We start from the raw sequence: 12,185 nt of genomic DNA, 5'->3' as shown, positions 1-12,185 counted from the left end.
GTATGTGTAACTGGGTCACCTTGCTGTACAGTAGAAAATTGACAAAACACTGCAAACCAACTATAATGAAAAAAAAAATCTGGTTCTTGAAAACTAACACCTGTGTTCTAGGATGAGAGAGCCAGAAGCTAACGTGTCTCAGAAACTCTTCCTCCTGAATCGACACTCTTACCTGGACCATTCGGGGCACTTTCAAAAAAAAAAAAAAAAAAAAAACCCCATGAAATTCTCATTTTAAGAAACTGTGGTAAAATACACACAAAACTTACCCTGCATGACCTTTAGTGTATTCACGGTGTGCATTCATCACTCCCATCTAGGTCTAGAACTTTCCATCAACCAAAAGGAATCCAACTAGGAACCATGACGTTGTAGGTTCGATCCCTGGCCTTGCTTAGTGGGTTAAGGGATCCGGCGTTGCCGTGAGCTGTGGTGTTAGGTCGCAGACCTGGCTTGGATCCCAAGTTGCTGTGGCTCTGGCGTAGGCTGGTGCCAATAGCTCTGATTAGACCCCTAGCCTGGGAACCTCCATATGCCGTGGGTGCAGTCTTAAAAAGCACAAAAAAAAAAAAAAAAAAAATTCAGATTTAAAAATTTCTGGTGCTGGGTAGCCTCAGAAAACAGCTCCTGGGCTTTCTCCATTTAACCACCCGTTAGTTACCACGCTAGGGCGGAGCCTGGCTGCCCTGTGCCCTCCCCGGCAGGTGCTGCAAGGGGCCCTGCTTCTGCTCTCCGGGGTAGCGCCCCCCCAACCCGGCCCAGCTCTGCTCACAGACACGGCGGGCTGACCACGGCCTGTCTTACCAGCCCAGCTTGGACACTCAGTCGGCTTTGCTGCTTTCATCAAAGTCATTTTCTCTGGTTCTCTGGGGAATTTTTTTTAGGGCCTTTTAAATAGATTTTAAGTGTTTGGGCAAAATGTTTTGGAGTGCAGGAGCTTTCAGGTTTTGATTATTGTTATCCATTTAACATTGACTTTGTTCTATTCTCTCAGACTTTTCTTCTAATCATTTAAGTAACCTGAATCCTTTTTTTTCTTGTCAGTTAGAACCTGGCCCTTTAGATGAAACTCAGATTGCTACCATACTAAGAGAAATACTGAAAGGACTTGATTATTTGCATTCAGAGAAGAAAATCCACAGAGACATTAAAGGTAAAAGAACACAGCTTGTTTGTATCCCTTTGAAATGCCGAAGGTGGGTGGGAGTGGTCGTCTTACCTGCGCTGCTCTCTCAAGGGTTGTCGTCCTGAGGGCGTTCTGCGATTGCGAGGGGAGGGGGCGCCCCGCGGGGGTCTAACTGAAAGCAGTTCTTGTCGAGCAGTGGTGTCGCTGTGCACACGCTCCCCCCGTGCTGGAGATGGAACTTCCGGCACATGATGTCAGGGGGCGTCTTTGGCTTTGTTTTTGCAGCTGCCAATGTCCTGCTGTCTGAACACGGGGAGGTGAAGCTGGCCGACTTTGGCGTGGCAGGCCAGCTGACCGACACCCAGATAAAGAGAAACACCTTCGTGGGCACCCCTTTCTGGATGGCGCCCGAAGTCATCAAGCAGTCAGCCTACGACTCAAAGGTGAGGACGAGAGTTCCCTTGTGCCTCAGTGGGTTAAGAACCCGACATAGTGTCTGTGAGAATGCAGGTTTGCTTCCTGGCCTCAACTCGGTGGGTTAAGCATCCGGCATTGCTGCAAGCTGTGGTGTAGATCGCAGATGCGGCTCGGATCCCGTGTTGCTATGGCTGTGGTGTAGGCCGGCAGTTGCAGCTCTGATTCGACCCCTAACCCGGGAACTCCCATAGGCCGCGGGTGTGGCTGTTAAAGAAATGTGCGGTCAGGAGCCTCAGCTGGCTGGGTCTGGGAGTGGTCCTCTGGACTTGAACTTCAGGGCTTGTCCTGGTGGGGGAAGCCAGGGCCTTGTCTTAGGTCACGAGGGCAGTTCGTGGGCTACGGTTAGAAACAGGGTTCTTCTGTCTGCTGCCGTCTCCGGCACCCCTTTATGCACCCAGCCCCCCGTTCCAGTGTCTGAAGGAGGGACACGGAGGAGCAGCGGGTGGAGGCCGGGGGGACGGGGTGGCCCGGCCGGTGGGGTTGTCCAGCAGAGGCACGTGGGGGCGCCGGGAGGCCAGGAGGAGGGGATGGGGCAGGGAGGGCCTCAGCAGGACCCTGGCCAGGCACAGACAGGGTCCCTCGGGAGAGGCGGCGTCCACAGAACACCAGGCAGACCCTTCCTGTCGGCCAGTGTAGTGCCCAGTTGGGATCGTCATTCTCAGAGGCTCTGTGCCGACTTGAGGCCAAACCGTGATTCTTTTCCCAGCCTCTTCCTCCTGTCGTGTGTTGTACGCTCCCATTTCCCCTGTGTTCTTGCCCCCGTTGCCTGTCAGCATTCTTAAACTTTTTGGTATAAACTTGAAAAGCCCAGGAACCCGCCTCCCGCAGGCCGTTCTCAGCGTGGGACGGCGGGAGGATCCCCACGGGCCCCAGAGAACAGGCTTCTCCAAACCAGGACTTGTAAGCAAACCTCTGACTTGGTTTGCTGACAGCCGAGCATCATTTCTGTTCTCGAAGAGGAAATCTCCTCCGTACCTGGCAGGTTCCCACCTTGTTAAATGTAGCATGCAAAGCACAGGTAGGTTTTCCTGGGCACCCGAGGTCAGCATGTGAGCTGATGGCGCTGGTGGCTTGGCCCCCTCATGTTGAGGTGTGGAGACAGCAGCGTGTCTGGCCTGGGCCTGCCTTGCCCCGTGGGGTGGATCTCCCCGTAGCTACTTCCAATTGTGGCAGCCACGGGCCCCTCCTTCCCTGGGGTTGTGTCATTTTAGGATATGACAGGGGCTCATGTGTTTGGTCCACTCTGTTTGTTTTAAGCCAAGGCCCATTTATCTGAGTTCCGGTGTCTGGATTTTGGCTGGGCTGTGACGGGACCCCAGGAGTCGTCCCTCATCTGATGGCAGCTGCACTGAGGCTGCTCCTCCATTCTGGTCACTTAGCTGATCCGCCACCGCCGCTGCAGCGCAGCACTCAGATGCTAGGTTTTCAGCGATACTCATCCCTTGCTCAGGAACGGTCGCCGGGGCCTCTCTGGGTGTCCGCCCAAGGCGGCCTCTGAGCAGCAGAGCTTCCTCTGCACCTTCCCCCGCTGTGGTCAGGACCACAGTGCTCTCGTGTGGTGGGTAACGGTGCGGCCTTCCTTTTAGGTCGATTGCAAGACGCGTCTCAAACGGGGCAGGGTGCAGCTCGGGTGGGGAGCTTGAGGAAACGCATCATGTTGCTTGTTCACCCTCAAGTCCATTACCTTGAACTCTGGCTCATGGCAAAAGCTAGTAATTCACTGGCGTGGGTCAGACACAGCAGCTCTCAGCTGGAGCTCACCTGGGAAACTGCGAAATTCGCTTCCCAGGTTTGTTGACACAGGAGGTGTGGGAAGCATGGAGAAGGCTGAGTCTGGAGGTTCGTCAGCGGCCGGGCCTGAGGGCTGCCGTGCCCCCAGCCTAGCAGCTCTCGTCGTGCGCACTGGCTGGTGGAGGGTGGGCGCTGCCCGTCTCCTGACTCACACACCTGCTCAGCTTCTCTCCCGTCCCCCGTGTTCTTTCCTGCGCGCGCCTCTGGACGGTTCCCCCCAGTCTGTGCGTTACAGGTCAAGAGCTTGAGCCCTGGGCCCCTGGGGAGGCCGTGTGCTCCGCTCAGTTGCAGCCCCAGGAAGGTGGGCTGGGCCGAGGCTGGCATGTTCCTCTCCCTGAACTAAGGGGATGTAGGCCTTGGTCTCAGTGATTGGCTGGACCCTGTAACACAGTCGCCTCTGGAACCGTGGGCCCCTTGTCACCTGTCCAGGCTGCTTGGTTCTGAGCGTGTTTGCATGTACACGGCCATCTCTGTTCCTGATCTGACACAGTGTCTCTAAGTTGTGCTGGCCACCTGCCTTGGGCACCTTCATCATCCTTACTATCTTTAAGGTGACCTGGCTTGGCTCCAGAAGTCCCCAGACTATGCAGACGGTGCCCCAGGTGAGAGCGCTTCCCGCCCCCGGGAAGCTGAGGCTCAGGGAGGGACCGGGCCAGTCTGAAGACTGCCGTCCTTGCTGCCTCTCTCTGTAAGGGCATCGGGATGCTATGTTAGCCAGGGGCTTGGACGTGGGTGAGGACATGGTCCCTCTGTCTGTACCCAGCCACTCCTCCCAGCGCCATGCTGAGTGATTGCAGCATGGGGCTGGGGGGCACCCCCCAGGTTCCCTATGGGCGAGGAGAGGCATTTGTGTTGGGGATGCTGATTGAGGAGGAGGAGGGCTCCTGTGGGGCCTCAGGGGCCCGTGGCAGTTACTGTAACTCTAACTTTTCTCTTCTTTTGTTTGCCAAGTAGTATGTAGTCTTGAATCTGAAAAGTACTGGGAAAAGTGAGATGAAAAGAAAGATATCTGGAGCCCTAGCCCCAAGCACACGCGGAGTTATTTTGGTGTCATGTCTGAAATGAGTGTTTGCTATCTGCGCGTGGGGAAAAATGGAAACAGGCGATGTGTTGATGGAAAAAAATAAAGATGAGTGGAAATGTGGTGGGGTAAGCCCATCAGTTGTTGGAATTGGCACAGTTTGCCTGTCCACTGGCATGTGACTGGCCCTCTGTTCCAATGCCAGCTGACCTCCCCTGGTCCCCTCTTCAAGACCAGGAATTCTCCACCTCCTGGCTGGGAGTAATGAGCCCTGGGCACAGGGTGGGGTGTGAGTGGAAAAGCGTCCAGTTGGGAAACCAGCCACAGGCCTTGTCCTAGCACGACAGGCTTTGTCCTAGCACAGGTGATGGTATGTTGCAACAGAGTGCTCTCAAATGGTTTTTCTGCCTCTAATGCTTTTTATTAATATGTTCCAAATATTGCATTTAATTAAGTCAGCAGTTTCATTTAAATCCATTTTGAGCTATGTTTTGACAAGTTTTAACTGTGATCTGGAATTCTCCATGGTTTTCTTCCTCTTGTGGTACTTTCTGGAATGTTTTCTACACATATCTCTTCTATGCCATGTACATTGTATATTGTCCACGGATTTGTAGCCAGCCAACGTTTCCAACACGGTATCACAGGATTTAGAGAGTGGTTATGTGTCAAAAGTACCCCACCCCACCCCTCACCCCCGAGTTGTCACTTGGGAGAATGCTGCCTAGAACTGTCTCACATAGGGGAAGATATCTGAGGTTCAGAGCACCTGCCTTTATAAATTGACTTAGGCTCATTATCCAAAACCACCGTTTTCTCTTAAGAGCTAATTTCACGTCTTTCCCAAATGGTGGGAAAGCAGGTCTCTTTTTACACACTGACTTTAATTGCTTTGGGAAATGACTGCCCTTCCCCGCATAACTTATTTTAAAACCTGCTCTGAAGCCGGTCCTGTGTTGTTTGGATGCAGTGATAGACAAATGCACACGCACTGAGGCGCCTCTCCTGACGTCGTTTTTGAGTTCTTGATACTTGAGGAAGTTAATGCCGTGGTGGCGGGATCATTGTTCTTGGGGTTGCTTTTGAACCTTACAGGCAGCATGTACCTCTTGCCTCCGTTCTGGCAGCTCACCCTTCCTCCGGGAACCTGTACCCTTCTTCGGGTCCTCCTGCCGCCGCCGCCGTGGGAATGGGTGCTCTGGCGCCCAGCTCCCTCCTCCCCCAGGGGCGGACCTTGAAACACATTGAGTTTCTGCAGATTTTTCAAGTACTACACCTGTGAAGTGAAGCCAGGTCCAGGTTGCAGAGGGAAGGGAAGTGGCATTGCTCCTGAGTCCCGTTCTCTAGATGCTTCCTCCAGTACAATTGGGCACAGCGAGTTTAGGACCAGGCTTGCTGTCCATTATCCCCACCGACTGCCCGTGGGGAGGTCATGGCCAGGTCCCGGGGTGGTGGGAACAGGCAGGTGAGTCCTCTCCAGGTCATGACAGGTAGAAGTCTGGTGCCACTGCGGTGACCTGGCCGGTACTTCCGCCTTTGTGTTTCCTGGTGGCGGAGCGGATGTGAGGTTCTGACCTCCTTGTCTGGAGTTGGGCTGTTTGCAGCGTGGTGACAGGAGCAGGTTGGTGGGCTGAGTGCAGGAGCTGGTGCCCCCATCCCGTTCTGGACCTGCCTGGGCGTGGGGGCTCCTGTTTTCTTTGCAGCGCCTGTCGTCTTTGCTGGGGTGGTGTCGGCTGCAGAGAAATCCCGTCGAGCAGAGCTCCTCCAGGCAGCCTGCTCGTTTCGTTCCCATCACACGGTTGGCGTCCCTTCCTCCCCCACCTGGAGCCAGTGTGGTCACAGCGCAGGCCGGGCAGGAGGGGGCCGGCTGCTCTGCTCGGCACCGGCTACCCCCCTGATGCCCTTGTTCCTGCCTGCAGTGACCCTGGCCAAGCCTCTGGGTGTAACTGACCTGTCATTGGCCAGGACGTGAGGCTCTAGGAGAGTGTGTGGCAGACAGCAGGAAGGATCCAGATGAATCCAGAACTTGGGGTCCGTTCCTCCATTAGGTCAGTGCCACTGGGCAAACCGGGTGTGGTCCATTTAGATGAGAAGAGCCTTAGGCCGCCTAACAGCCAATTGTAACATCTGGACCTTGTTTAGATCCTGATTCAGACAAACCAACCAGGGCAAGAGTTGTTTTGAACAGTTGAAAATTTAATTAGTACATGGTCTTGAGGGATTAATATGAACTTTAGGTGTTGGAAGTTCCTGTGGTAGCTCACTGAGTCTGACTAGCATCCATGAGGACACAGGTTCGATCCCTGGGTTAAGGGTCCGGCGTTGCTGTGAGCTGTGGTGTAGGTCGCAGACGCGGCTCGGATCCCGCGTTGCTGTGACTGTGGCGTAGGCCGGTGGCTACAGCTCCGATTGGACCCCTAGCCTGGGAGCCTCCATATGCCACGGGTGAGGCCCTTAAAACAACAACAGCAACACAAACTTGAGGTGTTGGTATGCAGTAAAAAGCTGTTACATTGGCAAACTGAAGTACTCCAGGCAACGATGTCATAGCATCTCTGATTTACTTTAAAACATAATGACAGAGACAAAGCCTGTGTGGTGGGTTGTCGGTGATCAGATGGCCTGATGGGCCTCTGGGCGCCTATGTCTTAGTCTCCGTCCCCAAGCACGTGTGCACGTTTGCTCCGCATCCCGGGCGCTGTGGGACGTCCCGCACAGCTGCCAGTTCACAGAGGAGCGAGCTGGCACCCGGGAGAGGCGCTCGTGTCACAGGACTGGCTGTAGAGCTGGCCTTAACCTCAGAGAGCCGGGTGCCTGCTCCCGCCTCTGAGCCGTGCTGGGTTCTGCGTATGGCTTGATGGGATGGCCTGCAGACGTGCCTCTGGCCCCCGACACGCCCTCTCTGCCCACCTCTGGTTACCTGTGCCCTTGACTTGGGAACTTGAGTGAGCGCGGAATGCCGCCCACCTCCGTCAGCCCAGGAAGGAGGAGGCATCAGTCACGGTCAAGGCCGTCTTCCTTGTGGACGGCGATTGCTGTGTGTGAAATTTTCTCCTGTGTGTCGCCTATTTCAAAGTTATACCAAGGGCTCATCCTTACAGTTTTCAGTTAAAAACAAGTGTCTTTGTCGAGAAGCACGTTGAGGTTTTCTCCCCTGGGGACGCTGTCCTGCTCCGTGTCGCTAACAGCGCCGTGTCGTTGCAGGCGGACATCTGGTCCCTGGGCATAACGGCCATCGAGCTGGCCAAGGGGGAGCCGCCGCACTCGGAGCTGCACCCCATGAAGGTTTTGTTCCTCATCCCGAAGAACAACCCCCCGACGCTGGAGGGCACCTACAGCAAGCCCCTCAAGGAGTTTGTGGAGGCCTGTCTCAACAAGGAGCCCAGCTTCGTGAGTGTCCCCCGGCCAGGGCAGCCGCCTCCCGGGGCGCCTGCGGCGTCCAGATGCGTCGCGCTGACCTTGCTCCAGTCGCGGTCAGCAGTTCTCTCCCTCGTCTCACCGCTGTTTCTTTTTCGAAACGGCGATGATTGGTTTCTTTGAATGGCAAATCCATTTTTATTACTTTCTCTCTTAAGAATTAGAAGGGGACGTAGTGTCTTTCGGATGTTCTAGTGCCTCCTTCCTCACGGAGCCCGAAGCCTGCTCCCCTTGCTGCCTGCTCCCCTCGCTGTGCGCGTGGACGCCCGCGTTTTGAACCCTTGGCCTGCAAGGCCGGGCTATTGTTAGCTCTTTCAGCAACTGCAAAGTCTGGCCTCAAAAGTAATGGCTACGTATGTCTTTCAAGCGAGTGTTTTGAGTTTCTTCTTGGCCCGCGTGAGGAGGGAGAAGAGGGGGGCCCAGAAACGAGCCCACTATGCCTCTCGCCCCGTCCTGCCTCCGGTGTTGCTCTCGCCTCCGGCAGGGCTGGTGGCCGTGACGACTGCGTGCCTTCAGCCCACTGTTCTCTCTGCGATAGGACGTTTCTTTGAAAGTTATTTGTGTTTTAGGGTCACGTGTAACACCGCATGCTCTTGTTTTGTTTCTGAACTTGCCAGCAGGGTTACTGCAGGTCGGGCTGAAATTTCTCCCCTCCCCCATCCAAAAAGAGGTGGTTGGTTTCACCAGAGCACCATGGTTTGCGAGTGGGATGGCAGTTTTGGTCACAGAATTAAGTGGGGATACAGCCGTGTCTCGGAACCTCCGGGGGAGGCAGAATCCACCTCTCAGTCGGGCCGCATGGGGACTGTTCTTTGTGTTTGTGAGGCTGTGGACCTTGTCCCAGCCTCAGAGGAGTTTGTCTTCTCATCACCAATCCATCCCTGGCATCGGCTTGCCTGCCCGGGACCCACGTCGCCACCCCCACCTTGGTCCCAGAGGCACTGAGAGGCTGGGCACAGGGGCACATGGGAGTCTTGGAGTTTCACACTCACTCGGTCAGGGAATGAGAAATGCCCAAAGGGGCCGGGTTTTTTCCAGCTTGAGCTGGAGGCGCGTGCCTGGCCCTTTGTAACTCAGAGCAGGTGGGGCCGCGGTCTAACCTGGGTGGTGTGTGTGTCCCTGCTGTCTGCCTGGTTTTCTGGGGCCACATACACCCTGAGGTGGGTTTGTCATCCTCAGGACAAGGCCGTCGGCTGAGCATCTGTGTGGCTGTGGCCGTGCTGAGCCCAGGGCCCGGGACTCCTCGCCCCGATCACATGGGGAGAGGCACCCGGGGACGCCGGCGTTTAAATTAGGAGAGCTGAGGACCTGGCCACTCTGTCAGCATCCAGGAAAAGGGCATCTCCTGGCTCCTTTCTTCTGGATGAAGTGAAATGAGCATTTATCTTACTATTTTGGGGGGTGGAGTCAGAGACTCAAGTCCAAAGTTGACAGGGTGACAGGGAACACGTTTCCCTCTTGCCAGCATTGGTGTTGATGATTGAACGAGCTCTGAAACGCTCTGTGACGTTTTCTGCGGAAGCGCCCTCTTCCCCCGAAAGAGGCATTTGCCTAGAGCACGTTCTCTTGCTGTCGCTGGAAGGTTACCTCCCGGCTGAGCCACCAGAGGCCTCACCCACCCCATGCCGGCACCGGATCCTGCCCGCAGGTGCCAGGCCACGTTCTTGCAGTCTTAGAATTCAAGGACAAAACGCAGATGTAGGTCTGTCTTTGCACAGAAGCATGGTCGTCGGCCACTTTTTAGGGTCGAATCGAGCTGAATGTAGAGAACGTGATCTCATGATGTTCTTGTCTCGCCCGGTGCTGGGTTTTCCAGAGACCTACCGCTAAGGAGCTACTGAAGCACAAGTTCATTATCCGCAACGCAAAGAAGACATCCTACTTGACCGAGCTCATCGACAGGTACAAGAGGTGGAAGGCCGAGCAGAGCCACGAAGACTCCAGCTCCGAAGACTCCGACACGTGAGTCCGCTCGGCTTGAGCCCAGGGTGTCACCGTGTCCCCGAGCCAGGCCACACCTGCCCCGGCCTCTCGGGCCTCCTGTCTGGTTTGGGGTGGGTTCGGGTTTCTTTCTCTTCCTTCTGTCTTTTTAGAAGACGGTCCTGGCTGATGGTGCGTCTCGTGTCAGGATGGGGCTGTATTTGGGTGTTTTTGAGCCTCTTTTTGTGGCCAGTGGGGTTTCTCTGAGTAAAATCTGTGACAGAGCTGTGTGTAATGAACTCGACCTGGTTTCTTATTCCTTTATCCCTCCAGCTCTTAAAATACTGATCAGATGGAATTGCTTTATGTTTTAAAAAGACAGAGATGAGTGTTTGTGTGATTCTGGGTTGTGCGTGGTGTATGCCTGACAGTGTAAAGGCCCTGTACCAGGAATGGCTCTACACTGGCCTCCTCCGCTAGGAAATTCCTGATCTGAAAGGCGCCTTAGGTCAGCCTGCAGGGTTGGGGTGCTGGGCCGGCTGCTCTGACGTGAGAAAAGAGGCAGCATGAGAGCGGCGTCAAGAGGGGCTCATCCTTGGCACCTTGCCTGTGCCCCTTCACCCCTCGGCCAGAAGTGCAGGTGGACGCATGGCCCAGGTCCACGTGCCAGGCCCATGGGGTGAGACCTAGAGTGTTGTTCAAGGTCGCAGGCAATTCCATCGTGAAGTCAGCAGTGAGAGCCACTGGCTGGGCCACTGTCGTTGAGGTCAGGACATTGAGTGCTGGGGGTGGTGGCGAGGGGGACGGATGGGGACAAGGCGTCCAGGCCTTACCGTGGCTCTCGGTAAAGGAGCTGGAGGCCATCCCGGCTTCCGTCGCGGGTGCCCTGACGTGATAACACTGGAGAAGAGGCTGGTCCGGGGGAGCCAGGGTACCGGAAGCTGAGTGGGGACACGTTTGGACATCCAAGAGGATGTGTCCGGTTTCAGGCAGCAGCAAGGTCTGGTGTTGAGGCCAGCTGCCCCAGCACGTGGCCCACCTTAGGGTCACGGCTCTGTGGGTGGTCTCTGGACGCCTGAGAGCATGTCTGCCGGGTGAGAAGGGCCAGGGGCCTGGGACCAGCTCCGGGGGAAACACTAGCATGAAGGGTGGCCGTGGGACTGGACGGGCGGATCTGGGTGCAGTGCTGGTCCAGGAGTCTGGAGACTCTGGAGGGGGTGAGCAGGGGGTCCTCGCTGCTGAGCGTTCAAGCTGGACGAGGACTGACCAGTGGTTCCTTGCCTGGTGGAGGCCTTGGCTGTGGCGGTTGTGGGGGTGGGGTGGTTTTGGAGTGAGTGGCAGGTGAGAAACGGAGGCGAGGCCTGCAGGCCCTGTGGCTGCGGGCAGGCAGGTGCACTGGGTGTGAGTGGATGTGCTGCTGGGAAGGAGCCCAAGGGGAGGGGTTCAAGTCCAGGAGGGGCAGCCGGAGCAGAGGGGGCGGTTCTGGAGAAGGGGCGGGAGGCCTGTTGCGGGAAGGGACGGCAGCCGCACTTGGAGGTGGCCTGTCCTCTGTGAAGCAGGAGGCCCAGGAGGGGCTGGCGGGGCTGAAGGGGCGTGGAGAGGCTGGAAGCAGGTTTGCAGTGTAGGGTGGAGACAGGCACGCCCGGTGGCTGGGTGGCCTTGGGTGGAAGTCCCCGTCCTCGTCCCCGTCCGTTGTCCAGGGGACTCACTGGGATTTCTGTGTTCAGGGAAACGGACACAGATGGCCAGGCATCCGGAGGCAGTGACTCTGGGGACTGGATCTTCACAATCCGGGAGAAAGATCCGAAGAGTCTTGAGAATGGAGCTCTTCAGCCGTCGGATTTAGAAAGAAATAAGGTACGTTTACGGTACTTGTGACTGACGCTTGTCAGCAGTCAGCAGGGTTTTGGAGTCGCTTGTGTAAAGCCCGCTGTTTTCATGGGCTTGTGGTCCCTCACGGTGGCCTGTTGCGGAATTTTGCTGCCAGGGAATTGACAGATCAAGAGATTATGTTGTGTCTGACTCCCCAGCGCATCAGACCCGAGAGCATGGACTCTGGTCTGTTCTGCGGTGCTGCTGTTTCTGCTCTCGTAGCCCGGCTGTCACGTCAGCATTTCCTGACGCTCAACCTGCAGAGGGAGTGGGGGAGGCGGGTTTCCTGTTCGCAGACACTTTCTGGCTCCTTGCGGGACTGTGTTTTACATGTTGGTTGCTCAGAAGGTACCGTAATTGTGGGATTGACTTTTGCTTAAGGCATCACATGAATATATAGCTTTTGGTACTTCTCGAAACCATAATTTTAATGAACTAGTTCTGTACCTATTTAAGTTTATGAAAAGCTGCGTTTTTAGGATCTTTTTGAAGCATAGAGAGCAGTGCGGGGCCGTGGCTATTCCCCGGTGATCGTCTAAGTGCTGCTTTGTGGAGCAGGTG

General features: G+C 55.7%; 1 protein-coding gene across 3 annotated transcripts in view; it reads left to right on the top strand.

The window, feature by feature from the left end:
- The window catches only part of STK24 (serine/threonine kinase 24), a 106,212-nt gene that overhangs the window by 85,956 nt on the left and 8,071 nt on the right, over positions 1-12,185 (top strand). For 2 of the 3 annotated variants that reach the window (XM_047756234.1, XM_047756235.1), the window contains exons 4-8: positions 1,045-1,153; positions 1,412-1,569; positions 7,620-7,805; positions 9,649-9,794; positions 11,480-11,609. In XM_047756234.1, the coding sequence (XP_047612190.1) occupies positions 1,045-1,153; positions 1,412-1,569; positions 7,620-7,805; positions 9,649-9,794; positions 11,480-11,609 (729 nt within the window). The remainder of the gene's footprint in view (positions 1-1,044; positions 1,154-1,411; positions 1,570-7,619; positions 7,806-9,648; positions 9,795-11,479; positions 11,610-12,185) is intronic. The other variant, XM_047756236.1, reaches the window with a different exon arrangement.

Source organism: Phacochoerus africanus, chromosome 13, assembly GCF_016906955.1.
Source record: "Phacochoerus africanus isolate WHEZ1 chromosome 13, ROS_Pafr_v1, whole genome shotgun sequence".
Classification (NCBI taxonomy): domain Eukaryota; kingdom Metazoa; phylum Chordata; class Mammalia; order Artiodactyla; family Suidae; genus Phacochoerus; species Phacochoerus africanus.
Note: the sequence above shows the minus strand (reverse complement) of the source record. Positions and strands in the feature narration are given on the sequence as shown.